The sequence below is a fragment of the Microtus pennsylvanicus genome, chromosome 2, assembly GCF_037038515.1.
Source record: "Microtus pennsylvanicus isolate mMicPen1 chromosome 2, mMicPen1.hap1, whole genome shotgun sequence".
Taxonomy (NCBI): Eukaryota; Metazoa; Chordata; class Mammalia; order Rodentia; family Cricetidae; genus Microtus; species Microtus pennsylvanicus.
In genome coordinates, this window is record NC_134580.1 from 66,082,948 (window position 1) to 66,097,700 (window position 14,753).

Consider the following 14,753-nt stretch of genomic DNA (forward strand, 5'->3'; position numbering starts at 1 on the left):
ACTCTTAGTCTCTTACAGTAGACTGCATGTCTGTGGTTGACAATAATATCACAGGGATTGCTCCACTTGTGAGTTTCATTTACATTTACTGACCGAATCTGTCTACACCAGCCATCGCTGTGCCCCCAACTTCTTGAAGTATCCTATGCATTCAGTAGGCAAGCATTTGATTGGACTTTTAATTGCTTGCACAATTTTTACTTGAACTATTTCATCAAAACCAACAAAACTGTCATCAATGAATCCTGAGCTCAGTATGCTCAAATCACCAAAGCCCAAGGCTTCGCTTTGTCAGTATGAGCTGGACTGACGGCTTGCTTGGGTTACAGTCCAGCCAGCTAACAGGAAGTCAAATTTGTTCCAAAGCCACTAGGATCCCTTAGTCATAAAGAGGCCTGATAGGGAACAAGAAATGAAACCTTCTTCCTCAGAGTGATGTTACCCCAGTCAGAGGCTGGTGGGACAAACTCCATTAATTCTACCTGTTTTAAAGTTTTCTGTATGGCCTAATCTAATTCCTCAGAAATGACCAAGTCTCAGATTTCACTATTAGTACAAAATATTAACAATGAATAATATTTTAACTAATCACTTAATATAGAGCAACCACTTTTCATTTGTCTTGATTTAAGTTCATTGGAAACTGCTTAGGATTTCACAGTTGCTTGCTAGGGACTTAAAAGAATTGAGAATCTCACACTGTCATGGTCTTTGCCTGTTTGCTTTCATTTGGGTCGGTGTTGACTATCTAACTCAGGGTCTTTTGCATGTATACAAGACAATAAGGACAAGACAGCTATTAAAATCTGACAGAGCTGCACCCTTAGACCCAACTCTAGCATTTCAACCCTACCCTAGACTCTGTTTTGGGAAATGCACACTCTGTATTGCCCAACCTGGTCTCAAATTCCCGGACTGAAGTGATTCCCTGACTGAGTCTCCTATGTAGCTGATTTGGTAGGCATGTATCACCCAAATATTTTTTTAAATATACTGCTTCTATTACCCTATCATTTAAATCAATAAGGTTAAAAAGATCTTGTTTATCAAACAACTAGTTTGCTTTCTGTTGTTGTGATAAAACATTGATAAAACCAACCCAGCGAGGAAAGGGTTTATTCACTTCTATTTCCCTGTCAATCTCTTAGGGAGGTGAGGGAAGGAACTCAAGCAGGACCCATGGAAGAGTGGTCTTTTATTCCTGCCCACAGGTGACACCATCTACCATGGGCTGGGCTCTACCGCATCAACAATTAATCAAGAAAATGGCTAAAGACTGACCTATGGAAGCATTGTCTCAATTAAGGTTTCCTCTTCCCAAACATCCTTACCTTGTGCCAAGTTAAAAAAAAAAAAAAGAAAAAAGAAAACAAAACAAAAAACAGCATTCCAAACTAACCCTGTGATACTTTTAAGTTTTATGATTTTGTTTCTCACTTAAAATTTTCTCTTGAATTTTGAAAATGTCGAAGACTTTGAAGGAACAAGTACCTAAGAACTATACCATTATTATTTTTAGGGCAGTTTTAGTTTCTTTAAGCTGCCTGTATAAGACACCTAGGTCTACTTATTTACCCTTCTACCTATGCCCTATACCAAGTTCACTGACTTCAGTATATGCTCAACAAGGGCACTGCATTGACTGGTAAAATAACTAGTGTTCCTAGATATCAAATCACTGGACATGTGACAGGAAACTATCCAATGCTAACATTAATTGAGGGAAGTTTCTGCCTTGTTTAAACTAAATTCAGCTGTATTAACAAGGCAGTAATTGTGAGTTCAGATACTTTTTCCAATAGCTAAAAGTTTTCTTCTTTTTTTTTAATGTGCTCTTCCCATCCCCCACCATGTGCTGAAAACAGACGAATACCATAGGTCTTTCAAACAAACGGCAGTACTTAGACAAGGGAGCTCATTCACAGGTGGTTAAGAAAACAGGAACTACCACACTGGCCTTAATTTTTATAGCTTACCAAAATTTTCCTGAACTCAGTAATGACTACTAATGCTTTATGATATTATTTACTGTTTCTTAAAAAAAAACTTAAGCAGAAAGCATACAGGAAAGTGGACGTGAGTCTATACAATGATTTACTTTCGGCATGACAGACTTTATTTTGGCACTTTAACAAATTTGCTTTACAGCAGTGACAAAATATTTGCCAGAAAATTCTTTTCCTGGCACAGATATCCCAAGCAAGTTATTCTACAAATAGAATTGCACTGTTTAGACAGTTAGAGGTATACCCACTACATTCTTAGCCTCTGTAATTGAGGGCATTGTGCAGCTTTGGAAGGGCCCATCATTTTCTTTTAATCATCCTAAACAAGGTGAATGACGTCTGAAATTGAACAGGAATTTGGGAATTAAGGCCTTTAAGGATTCAGATACAACACAGTTCCAAGTGTTATTTTAGTTTTGTTTGATTGAGTTCTGTGGCAAGTCCAGGGAAGGTTCTCAAACGAAGTAGTCAAACTTTCTTAAAAGTAAACTTTATGCTGGAAAAGTTGCAGTTCTTGCTGTCTTCTTTCTACTTCCATGGCTCATAGTTTAAAAATAAAATTAATGGTAAAATAGAAAATATAACAGAGAAAAGAAATGCTTTTTACAGTGAGTACCTAACCAGGTTATCCCAATCCCTCCATCTCTTCCGCTGGCATTGCTTTTCCTAGAAATATCCATCCGAAGTAGCAAGACTGTCATTTATCATCCAGAGTCTCCCTACTCTTCCCCTCAGCCTCGTGGAGTGGCTGTGGTGTTCCATACAGGAGTTCCACCAATCTCCAGGGAGCTTTGGCAGAGAAATGAATCTGTAGGACTGAGCCCCAGATACCTACTTTCAGAAAGGTCCTTTCACTTCTTTGGAATTTATACTTTTAAAAGTAAATTGCAAAAGAAGGCATCTTTCTCAATATTGCCAGTAGCTATGCTATAAAGGTTGCAAATCTTGAAATCCCTTGCAGTCTTCCTATCCCTGTACCCAAACACATGGATGATACATACATTTCCTCTGGCCAGTTCAGAGGTGACTCTGGTAATAAACAGCCTTGCTGTTCAGCTCTTTGGTCTCGACTTACAGACACCATGAAATACTCAAAAATCAAACCCACATCGTTGCTGAGAGCAGACGGTCAGTCATAGCAAAGGGGAGATGTACATTTGATAAAATGTACAAAATTTATAACAGTGACATTATCAATATTAGGCCACATGATTTATTCAGTAGTTTGTTTCCAAATTATAATTTATGTCTATTCATAAGACTACAAAAGTTACCATTAGAATTGTCTGTGCTTATAAAATGCCAACTGTTTTTTAAACTGTTATATATGCTCATTAACACCAGTCTGCAACAGGTTACATAGAATCATAGGCACTTTAAAGGCTTAAAAAGATGTTTACAACTTAAATGCATTTTAAAGAACAATTTTTTTCTTTAAACTCTTCCTTGTATTTCAAATTGTAAGAAATTAACAAGCACAGTGGCCAAGGAATCTGCAGCAACTTTTCAAAATACTGTTAGCATCTTTGGATTTGCTGAGGCTTGTCAGTTACTCATGTCAAATCCTCCCAAAAGAAGATCTGGTTAGATCACTAGGACTAAACAGCTTCGTAGTAATAATCCAATTTTACACATTAATTTGCGGTTGCAAATCTGCCTGAAGCTACAGGTAATGAAAAGAAAAGCAAGTGTAAAATGGTTAGTCTGACATTTAAAAAAGTACATAAAGTAAGTTTACATATTTGGAAAAAAAATCACATATACACTAAATTACCATTATTGTAATCATTCAAAGACAAATTGCACCTTGACAGCTACAAAAGGCATAAGGTTTTGTTTTTAAGGAAGGGGGCAAGAAGGGAGGGCAGAGAAGAGGGCAAGAGATAAATTAACAAAGACCAACTTGGTAAGGTCAATTGGAGACATGCTGATGAGGGGAACAGCAGTCATCTTTGAACCAGAAGACAAACACAATCATTTTGTATTTGCGCATAGATGTTCAAACCAATTCCACAAATGTCAAGGGTTTTCATAACATAATATTTTGCCACTGCTATTCACAGAACACTGCAGATGTTAAATTTTTACTTTGTATGTCATTCTAAAGAAATACATGAAAAGTTTTAAATACAATGGGATTTTATCATTAAAAAGCCAGTATGGCTCTGTAATGAACAAAACAAATAACAAAGATCTTCATTACTCTATGCCAAAGCTTTATTTTGTAAAGTTCAGTGATCTCCCAAATAGAGACACTAAGTGGGAGCTTTATGCATAAAACTCCTTAGTAGGTGCCTTCTGGTAAGCTGCACTGGATGGTTTGCGCTCCCCAAGGTCATAGCTTCCTTCATCTTTCTTCCTCATGCGGTACACCAACAGCAAAATGAGAAAAATGGCAAAGAGAAAGCCAATCACCCCACCAGCGATGACAGCTGAAACAAAAGAAAGAGCTCTTTTACATGAGGTTCAAGGTTTTTGGAATTAGTTTGGTCAGTTCCAAACTATTGACATTTTTATAAAAGGTTTGAGAACCCAAGTTTTAAAAAGAATAATCTGGATTCAATAGTGTCATTCCTCATAAAGGTACATAATATCAACCCAAAAGCCTCCATAAGAAAAATCCAGCAGCAACCTCAACTAATCTTACACTTTCAAGTACTTGTATTCAGTACTTGCATTTCACAATGTAAGCTTCTAATCACAATGAACATACAAAACATGATATAATAGAGTTAAAATTGAAGAATGATTACAAAAAGCATGCAAACATCTTTCTATTCTTGAATTTTAGGAAACCCTTACACGAATTAGGTATTGTTACATCTTGCAAATCTTCTCCTTCAAAACAAATACCAATACAGGCTTCAGTGTATTTCTCTTATCATAAATTTCTGGGACCAGGAGTGTTTTGGTGTTTGGACTTTTTCAGATTCTTGAATATTTACATATGTGGAATAAGATATCAAGGATCCGTTCCAAGTTTAAATATGAAAATCATTTATGTTTTTACAGATACTTTATACACAAAGACTAAAGGAAAACTTATGCAATTTAAAAGTAATTCTGTTCATAAAGCAAGATTATGTAATGTGCCTGTGTTTGGGGTGTAAGCCATCTCCAGAGCTCAGGAAGTGTCTCTTCGCACTTGTGCCATCATAGCAGAATTTGACAAGCTTTGGCTGTTTGGAATATTCCAGACTCTCAGATTAATGATGCTCAACCTGTACTTTCACCAGATGAGTTTTCATTAGCAGCTAAATTTTTATCACATGGGAAGCATTTGTGCCTTTTCCTCCTCTGAGGTTTTGAATTCCAGAGATGACCTGGAATACAATCCTCTGACTGGTATCTTCTGCCCTGCCCCCACCCAACGGTCTCAGGGCTATTCAGCCTTACTGCTTCAAGGTTCTACCACTCTGATGTCCTTGCCATGATGGAATATAACCTGGAATTGCCTCCCACTTTAACCTCTTATCAATAGCTGGCTGAGGGATAGGCCAGAGGAGTTAACATGCCATTATGAAATAGAGTCTGAAGACAAATCGCTTCCAGGAGGCCAGTAAGATGCTTTATTAGGGCCACTGAGTGCCACTTTTCCCAAAGACATCTTTAAGCACCTTTCTACTTGAAACTGCTGGCAACTCACCTGCTAGGACTTCTGTCCGTTTAAACAGATTGTCTGAATGTTTCTCTGTGTACACATCTGTACTTTTTACAGCAGGACCCAGCTTCTCTTCTGCCTCAGAGATGCCAATGTCCTCCTTGTCAATTTCTTCAGGTGACTGATGTGGAGAAGAAAGAGAACATTAATATCACTCTTCAAAGATGTGCTAGGAAGAAGAAAGTATATCCTTAATTTCCTTTATCTTTTACAAGCAAGTTTAGTAAATAGTAGTAATAATAATTTTTATGATGTTTCTATGCCCATGAGTGAGGCTCTATTTGGACCCATGTAGCTTGAGGTTTTTGGTACCATAGAAGCAAAGATGGATAGTTAATGAGTTCATAATATAAGAATGATATACATAGTTATTTTAGTTGAAAATTTCCCAGAATCTTTACTTTCTCGGCTGGGAAGATGGCCCTGTGCATAAAATGTCTGCTTGCTGTGCAAGTACGGAAACCTGAGTTTGACTCCTAGAAGTCATATGAAAACACTGGGTGGTGGGGGCATGGTAGAATCCTAAGGCTCTGGCCAGCTCACTAAGTGATTTCTAGGCCAATGAGACAGCCCCCCCCCCTCTCTCTCTCTCACACACACACACACACATACACACACATATGCACACACGTGCACGCACACACTCACATGTCCTTTGAGTAGAGATTTTGTTCAGTTGTTCAGTTGGTCTGCTGTCAGGAATGTGGTGTTATTTTTATTGCTATTAAAATCGCTCAGATGAAGGTATGGTTGAGAACCCCTGATTTAGAGCAGTTAGGTTCCAGGAGCTGTTAACTAAAATGAAGTTCGTTCTCAGTAGCTAACACTACTGATGGGAAAACACTGTCCACTCTCTTAAACTATAAAGTCGGTAGACAATGAGCCTCCTTCCTAGCCAAACCTATTCTAAGGATTTCCAGCCATCTTCACCAGAGTAATGCGCCATGTGTCATTCAGTTGTGTTTTGAAGGCTGGAATTCATCCTAGTCAAGAAGACAAAAAAACTAAGAAAAGATTTTATTTTCTTGGACTACCTCAAAGTCATCTCTATTTCTAGGAAGGACCACAAGCTATACAAGGGGGGTTCACTTGAACTCTGGTGATCAATGGGGATCAATGGGTCCCCTATCTCAGTGATCAGAACACATGAGGCTTCCACAGTAAGAATAAGTGATAGTGTCATTTTCTTTTCCAGGTTACAAGAGACTCTGTACTGCAAAAATCTTAAGCTGCCCTGATTTCCATAAATTAACATTTTGTCGCTGCATAAACACAAAGCCAGGTTTCTAGGTTTTCTGTCTGGGTATAGAAGAAATGGGAGGTCCTCCCAAGTCCTGCTGTTCCAAGTAGAGCAGATGAGAGAAATCTGTTGGCAGTATTTTGCTGGTTCTCTCTATTTTCTTCTTATGGAATTCCCATCACCAACTGGCTCCTGGTAGGACCAGCGGCAGATCAGAGGATGGCTTATCTGATCCTCATCAAGGAAGTGCATGCTTCCCTGCTCATTAGCATTGCTTTGGTTGCAAGGTCTTTAGAAGTTAGGAAAAGGGAGAGAAAAATCAAGCAGGTGGATACTCGTGTGTCCAGGAAAAGAGGCGAATGAACACTGCAGGAAGTGAGAAAGACACTGAAGCTTAGACCCCGAGTCTATGTCATCCTTAGCATCTTTACTCCATTAAGACAACATGGCTTCACCTGTTGTTACTTTAAGTCTCTAAAGTTATTTAAGAGTCGACTTGTTCAGCTCCCTTTGACTCAACTTCTGAATAAGAGGGGGACAAAGAAGTTCACCCGAGGGATGCTCTGGAACGCGCCCCACAGAAATGGCACTTAGAAAGAGGTCAGTCAGCACACAAGCTCAAGGTGCTCCAGACGGAGCAATCATTTTTAAACTGAAATGCTCAACTGCACAGAAGCAGCACAGGGTCTACAAAGAAGAAATCACCACTCAGGACAGAGCTAATCTGAACTGCCTCTCCATATACATGTTGGTGCAAACTGGAATTATGAAAAGGGAGTATAGATAACTAAATGAAGTCAACGGAGTGTTTATTGAGTCCATGTTTGGATGTCTAGGGGCTGTGAAAATGTGGTGGGGAAAAGACTAGACTCCACAAAAACACTGAAGGGCTCAATAGATGTACAACAAACTAGATAAGATATCTCTCCGCAGGACAGGAATGCCACCGAGAGACCTATACAAAAGCAGAATCTTCACTAATGGCATCTTAGAGGCAAGGTTTAATTCAGCTATACCATGCTACTATAAACAGAAAATTATATTGTGTTTATTGCTATTCATGATCAATATCTTCATTATCATCACCTAGAATGGTGCTTGACACACATTGAATAAGCCTCCCACGAATGGATAAATTCTCACCATTACATTAAATACAACTAAAAATAGACATTTTGTATCAAAATGTCAAGGGATCTCTACTTTCTAAACTCATCACCAAATGTCCATTTGTTAACAAAGCTGATTCAGTTACTTTTTAGGATTAAATTTTAAAAACTTAAATCAATTTTCAATCCATACTTAGTAGTACAGAAAGCTGTATCAAACTGGGGTTTGTTTAGGATAAAACTCTTTAGTATTGAAAGCCAATACTTCCCCCAGGAGAGTTCCTGACTACAAGATACTAAGTCTTAATGGTCACAGAGCTGAAAACACTGCAGGAGAAGAGGTTAAGAAAAACTGTGGGAGAGAACTAAGCCATCTTCCCACAGGCACACAAGCTAACTGCCACACAAGCTCTGACGTATTTACCCATCCTGCTACCAACAGCACCAGTTAGTTTTCATTTCTTCCCTCCTTATTCTTTTATTCATTCAATTTAGAAATCAATGGAACAGCTCCCAGAAAATGCTAGGTATGTCTGCCGAGGTGTGTCACCGCATATCTCCTTGCCTTCCTGCTTCCTGGCTGTGGAATAGTCTTCTGGCAACAATGCCAGTGCTCTGTGAGCCTAGAGAGTGTGTGCCAAACCACACAGAACTGAGTTCTTGCCTACTGCATGTCTGCAGGGAACCACCCATTTGTATCATGACTTCAAGGTCCCAAGAGTGGGGAGAACCAAAAAGAGGAGGAACAGGGTACTCCACAGGTTAAAAAAAAAAGCCTGCCTGTATTCCTGCCAGCAGAGGGGTGCTTCTCATCCCACAATGCCTGCCACTGCCTTAAGGAAACAACCTTCCAAGACCTGCATGCTTGGCAGTATCTTATTTCTGAATGAACAGATGGGTGAACTGAAAAATGGGATGCTTGTGTTGCTAAGTTTTCATAAGCAGTATGCCATCCCTCAAGTGTGTAAAGTCTACCACCATATTATTACCCATGCTCCACCAAATTCAACTAATGTTTACACAGTAGTTACCAGGCCTCAGGTGCCCGCTGTATATATTCACATCTAGTCCTCCTAAAGATCCAAGACATTTGACTAGACCCAGGATTCAATGCTTAGGCCTTCACCGGACTCAAATATACACTTTCCACATTAAATAGCTTACCTATTAGTTGATGGCTAGCTAAGTGAAATACAATGCTAACAAGGTCAAATGCACAAACTCGGTGTTTTCATTAGCTAGTAGTTTTGTTCTGTTCTAAGTCCAACCATCTCATCCTTATTAAGTCCGCTCTCACTACACATAAATACAGGTGCAGCTGTGCCCAGGTCCGTGTGTTTCTGAGAGTAGAACAAGTTTGTGCAGCACTGATGGTGGACCTGGACACTCACTGAGACCTTATGACAGGACCTGTTCTAAAGTTCACCATATATTTTTGATACAAGGTAAAAAATCTGACTTAAGATAAATAGAATTTGCTTCATAACTGGGCGAAATTAGTTCTACAAGAAAGAGTGTCATGTTAAAAACACCATATTCATCAGGAAGTTAGGCCTAGGTGATAAGAATAGTAAGCAGGTCAACTGTTAAGATGTAGTAGCTAAAAGTCAAAGAGCCATTTACAGCAATATAATGCAAGGGCTATTTGTCCCTATATCATCAAGTGGGGCCTTTAAAAAGAACTGCTCTGTGCAGTCAAAAGAAAGCAGTATTTGTTAGTACATGCTAATGCAACGCCAAGCAAGTGCACCTTGGTCTGAGCAGGTGTAATGCTTTGTGTCTTCAGCGTCATGGTTTCCACTTTGGGAGCAGCACTAGTGAACGAGATCTTTGGACTCAGTCGGGATGTTGTCAGCTCTGGACTCTCTACGTCTTCATCAGCTCCTAGGAAAGATGTGAAGATGAGCTTAGCATGTGACTCATTACACATATGTGTACATTATCAGGCAATGCCACTGAATGTTGATTCAGAATCAAGATCTCCGGATGCCAGTCCTTAAGCTTTTAGCACAAACAAACCTGTGATCTTCAGTGACTTTGTAGGGTCTGTGGATAGCATGGCAGGAATTTTTTTGTGTGCAAACACTTTGAACTCTTCCCAATAACCCTGTTTCTCTTGCATATTCAATCTCTTCTGCTACAAGTGATATTTTTGTGAGTGGGAAACATACCGTCTCAAAACCCAGAACCAATCAAAGCATGGAAAGTGTAAATTCTCCTTCAGTTGGCTGCTTATCTCATGGCAAGTCTCTGCCTTTCCTCACATTTTATAACCACCTTTCCCAAGGTGGCGTAGTTCTTCATTAACTCCTGTCCTCCCCACCTCCTCTCCTCTGCCTGCACTGCCCACGTGGATTGACCACATCATCCACTATTGATACTTTTTGTTAAGATCACCAATGTCTTCCATGTTGGCATCCAATGACTTTCTTTTAAGTGGCACTCAATCAGCCCTTCTTGTGTTGGTTGGATGAATGTCTCCCAAAGCCCATGTGATAGACTGGCCATCAACTCACAGTGCTATTAGAACATAGGAAAAACATGAGAACAGTGGTTCTTAACCTTCCTAATGTTGCAACCCTTTAATACAGTTCCTTATGTTGTGATAACCCCCAACTATAAAATCATTTCATTTTTACTTTATAACTATAATTTTTCTACTGTTAGGAATCATAATGCAAATGTCTGATATGAACAACTGCTTTAAAAGGAGGTCTCCGGGAAGATCAGTCACTGGGGATCAGTCTCTTGAAGAGGATACTGTGACCATGACCCTTACCTGTTTCTCTTTTATTAACTAAGCAACTTAAGGTACTCCAAGCTTGATGCTCTGCCTGGTTATTGGCCCAAATGCAACAGGCCAATCAACCATGGATTAAACACCAAAACTGTGAGCTAAATTAATCCTTTCTCTTCTTTAAGTTGCTAATCTCAGATATTTTGTTATGGTAACAGAAATCTGACTAACACATTCCTATCACCGTTGGACACTGTCAACTGCATTCTCCTTGATACATATTATTTCTTTGAGAGCTTACAACTTCCTAATTTTCTCCTACTTTTCTGCCCATTATAAACAGACACATTTATCCTTTTCCATCAAAATGTCAGATAACAAGCACTCTTTATAGCTCAGTTTTAACCTTTTAACCTTTCTCTTTTAAAAAGATTTTAATTTGTGTATGTGTGTATTTGCAAAATTTTTACTTAACAATTCCCTCCTAAACTGGAAATTCCAGAAGGCCAAGAGATCACATTTGTTTTGCTCCTTGAATGTCCAATAGTGTCATGATCACTGCAAGCTTTGAGCTGAGAGCTGGTATGTGCTCATTGAGTGACTTTTGAGATTTACATCTGAAACGTCCCGACAGATTATACTTTATGCACTCTTCTCCAGCCAAGGCACTGCTTGGGAGGCTGTGGAATATTTAGGACATGGTCTAACTGAAGAACATGGGCTGTTAGGGATGAGTGTTTGAAGGAGGTGGTCTAGATCTCCAGATAGAACCAAACGCTGTATGCTCCCACCACCACAGGCCAATCCACATTGCTAGGCCTTCCCCTCTGTGATCCTCTGAAACCATAAGCAAAATGAGTCTTTCTTCCTTTAACTTGTTTCTGTCAGGTTTGTCACATCGATGAGAACAATAGTTAATACGGTGACTAACCACTAGCTTCCTACACCTGAGAATTTCTGACATGCAAATATAACACTGTTTTTAAGTTAATCATCTGTCAAATTTGTACAAAAAATTAAAAACAGACTCAAGCTAGCAAAAACAAATCTGTTTCCTCAGATAAAACTGAATGAAAGCTCTCAATTCCTCAAACTAAAGCATGTGACCATTTCTCATAGAAATTATAGCCATTTGATAAACACTTTTGAAAGAAAGAGGCTAATACAAAAAGAATGTAAAGTCAGAACTGGGTTTTTAATACTACAAACTGTCTTCTTTAGCTTCAGAATATGTATACCTGTTTTTATAGTGAAGAAATGGCAGAAAACATTGGCAAAATATAGGATTCGGAATTTTAAAAAAATCCCCAATCAACCTATTTTTTGGGTTTGAAATTTACTACACTGAGTCCAGAATTTTCACCTGTAAGGTGGAGTGAATAATTTTCTCTCATATGTGCACAGAATAATGTGCCACTTAACAATGGGGTTGTGGGACAATGGTGTTGATTTCATTGTGGAAACATCACTAAGTGTGTGCATAGACCAAGAAAAAAAGCTTACTACACACTAGCTAGAAGTGTAAATACATAACACCCCCTTACACACACAGACACACATCATGCACAAGAGGGCTGGAATGTGGCTCAGTGGGATTAGGTGTAAGATTTGATTTTGATTTGATTTGATTCCTAGCAGATCCAAAAGAAATCAAGAAAAGAGAAAACAGTGTAGTTAAGAGACTCGGGGAGTGTGTTTGTATACGACTACTGTTTGTGCGACTGCAGACTGTTTTATACTATATTTTTATAATTGGGAATACACTGTAAAATAATGATAACAAATATAGTAAGTACAAACATTGATAGCATGTTGTTTATCAACATTGTTAAGGATGACTTACTGGAGCTAAGGTTATTGTTGCATTTGTATGCGACGTGGCAGGTTTGTGTACACTCGTGTCACCATGAACATGAGTAATGGGGTGAACTACAACATTATTATTAATATGATGTCATCAGCTGACAGGAACTTTTTGGCTCCTGATATAGCACCGGGGTATCATCATAGTATATTCAGTCCATTGTTAGTCAAAATGTCATTGTGGGGTACATGAAAATGTGTCAATCACAGATGTAATACATATTTAGATGTAAACTGTACATGGAAAATATTATGTAAGTCATTAATAATGACAGCTCCAAAAATACATGGTTCTTTCATAGTAGCCTACATAATTATCATTAAATTTTGACTTTGTTACTTGATTTGTTACTACAATGAGTCATTTTCTTCTCAATGAATCATTTTTTAAATAAGAACAAAACCTCAATGAGGAATGATAAGGTTTAATTAAGGGCTTTCAAGACCCCTTCCTTTGTTCCAAAAGAATTTCAAACATGAATCACCCAACTAGGAGTGGGGAGAAGCAATAGCCTACATTGTTTTGGAAGTCTCTTAGACTCCCATGATCAATACCATGCTTTACTTTCGGTAATCAAACCTGTAGTTCTAATCTGGGGTCAGAATATGAGTCTCTTCAGTTAAGAAGGAAAGGGCCTATTTGTTTCATAAAGAGATTTTCACCTATTCACCCTTTAACCACCTATAACACCACTTTAACCCTCAATTTATGCCATCCTTTCTGGGCATGCGTGGCCTTTTGTTGTGTTGTGGTTTGTGCCTTGGTGCTTCCCGGTATTGGTCAATTCAGTCTTCTCATGTCTGCCAAGACTAGCACTGTATCCCCATGTGCTTGTCACCTTTGTGGATTTTGTCAGAGGCACTATCTCTCTTTTCTGATGAGTTCATATCTGATTCTTTAAATACCACTTTATCTTGAATGTGACAGGGTCTTTTTTTTCTCAATTTGTCATCTTTAAAATCTGTTATTTATTTGTGTTTGACAGTACCTTCTGATGTTGTCATCAATTACATGCTATTATAAAGATTATTTTTTATTTCTAGATTTCTTGCTCTCTTGAAGACAGGAAACATCTTTTTCTCTGTGTGTTTCAAGAGTTTAGCCCTTGGAGTGGCACAGAACAGATACTCATGAAGGCTTCTCAGTTTGTTGGTTCCAATTCAGAATCCATATTTACAAATGTGAGGTCTCCTTTCCTTGCTGGGTCTTCAGACATTCTGTTCCAGGCCATTTTCTATCGTACCGGATAGTATGAGAGGAGCTAGTCAGGTGACACATTGGACAAAACCCTGAGGAGTCCAGGGTTTCCAGCTGGGACTGGGCATCTGTGAACTAAAGCTTCTTGATGGCAGAATGGGATTTCACAGCACCAGAGGTAAGGCAATAAGGGGCTGAACGACAACCCTTTCTCTCAAGCCCCACTTCCTAGTCCTTGTCCTAACCCCATTACTTTCTGGCAACCTTACTGTGTGGGATGAGAGAAGGCTCCTTGGATTTTCTCATGCGAGAGTGGAAAGGATAACAGAATTAGGGATACGTTTATAACAGGATTGCTATAGGGATAGAGCATCGCTCAGCACAAAGGGCTTCACAAATTTTAGTTACACACAGTACTACCTTTCATTGAAAAACAATGTCCACGGCACAGCTCAGCATAGTTGCTGAAGTCAAGATCAATAACTTTTCTGACTATCGTCCTAAAGCTAGAACTGTGGCTGAAGAAACTTGTCCACATTCAAGCCTTATCTCCATCCAGTCCATTTGATGACTGGGTTCAAGGCTGCAGATGCACCACTCCCACAAATGGATGAGATAGGGAGGCATGTGAGCACTGTGGCCCATTTCCCTTATACTGAAAGTAAACACAATCTTAGGAGGCATTGGCAAAATGAGTTGTGCAACCTCTACAGATCCACAACAACCCTTGGATCCTAAGATCTGTGACGAAATGGGGGACCACAAAGATCCACATTTATTATTTTCGAGGACATTTTGAAATGACAGTTACAAGACACTTTTGAGGTGCTAAACAAAAAAAAGTGCCGTGAGTGAAGGATATGAATAGTGTTGTGGGCTACAGAGAACAACTCTTTTACACTCGTTCTGCATGTGTGAGATGATCACGCTCCTTTGAAT

The 14,753-nt window shown here is 39.0% G+C and overlaps 1 protein-coding gene across 1 annotated transcript in view; it reads right to left on the bottom strand.

The window, feature by feature from the left end:
* Positions 1 to 2,093: 2,093 nt before the first annotated feature.
* The window catches only part of Sdc2 (syndecan 2), a 99,507-nt gene continuing 86,847 nt past the window's right edge, over positions 2,094 to 14,753 (bottom strand). The window contains exons 3-5 of the mRNA XM_075961236.1: positions 9,767 to 9,900; positions 5,653 to 5,788; positions 2,094 to 4,438 (exon numbers count right to left, since the gene is read on the bottom strand). Of these exons, the coding sequence (XP_075817351.1) occupies positions 4,275 to 4,438; positions 5,653 to 5,788; positions 9,767 to 9,900 (434 nt within the window). The 3' untranslated portion in view covers positions 2,094 to 4,274. The remainder of the gene's footprint in view (positions 4,439 to 5,652; positions 5,789 to 9,766; positions 9,901 to 14,753) is intronic.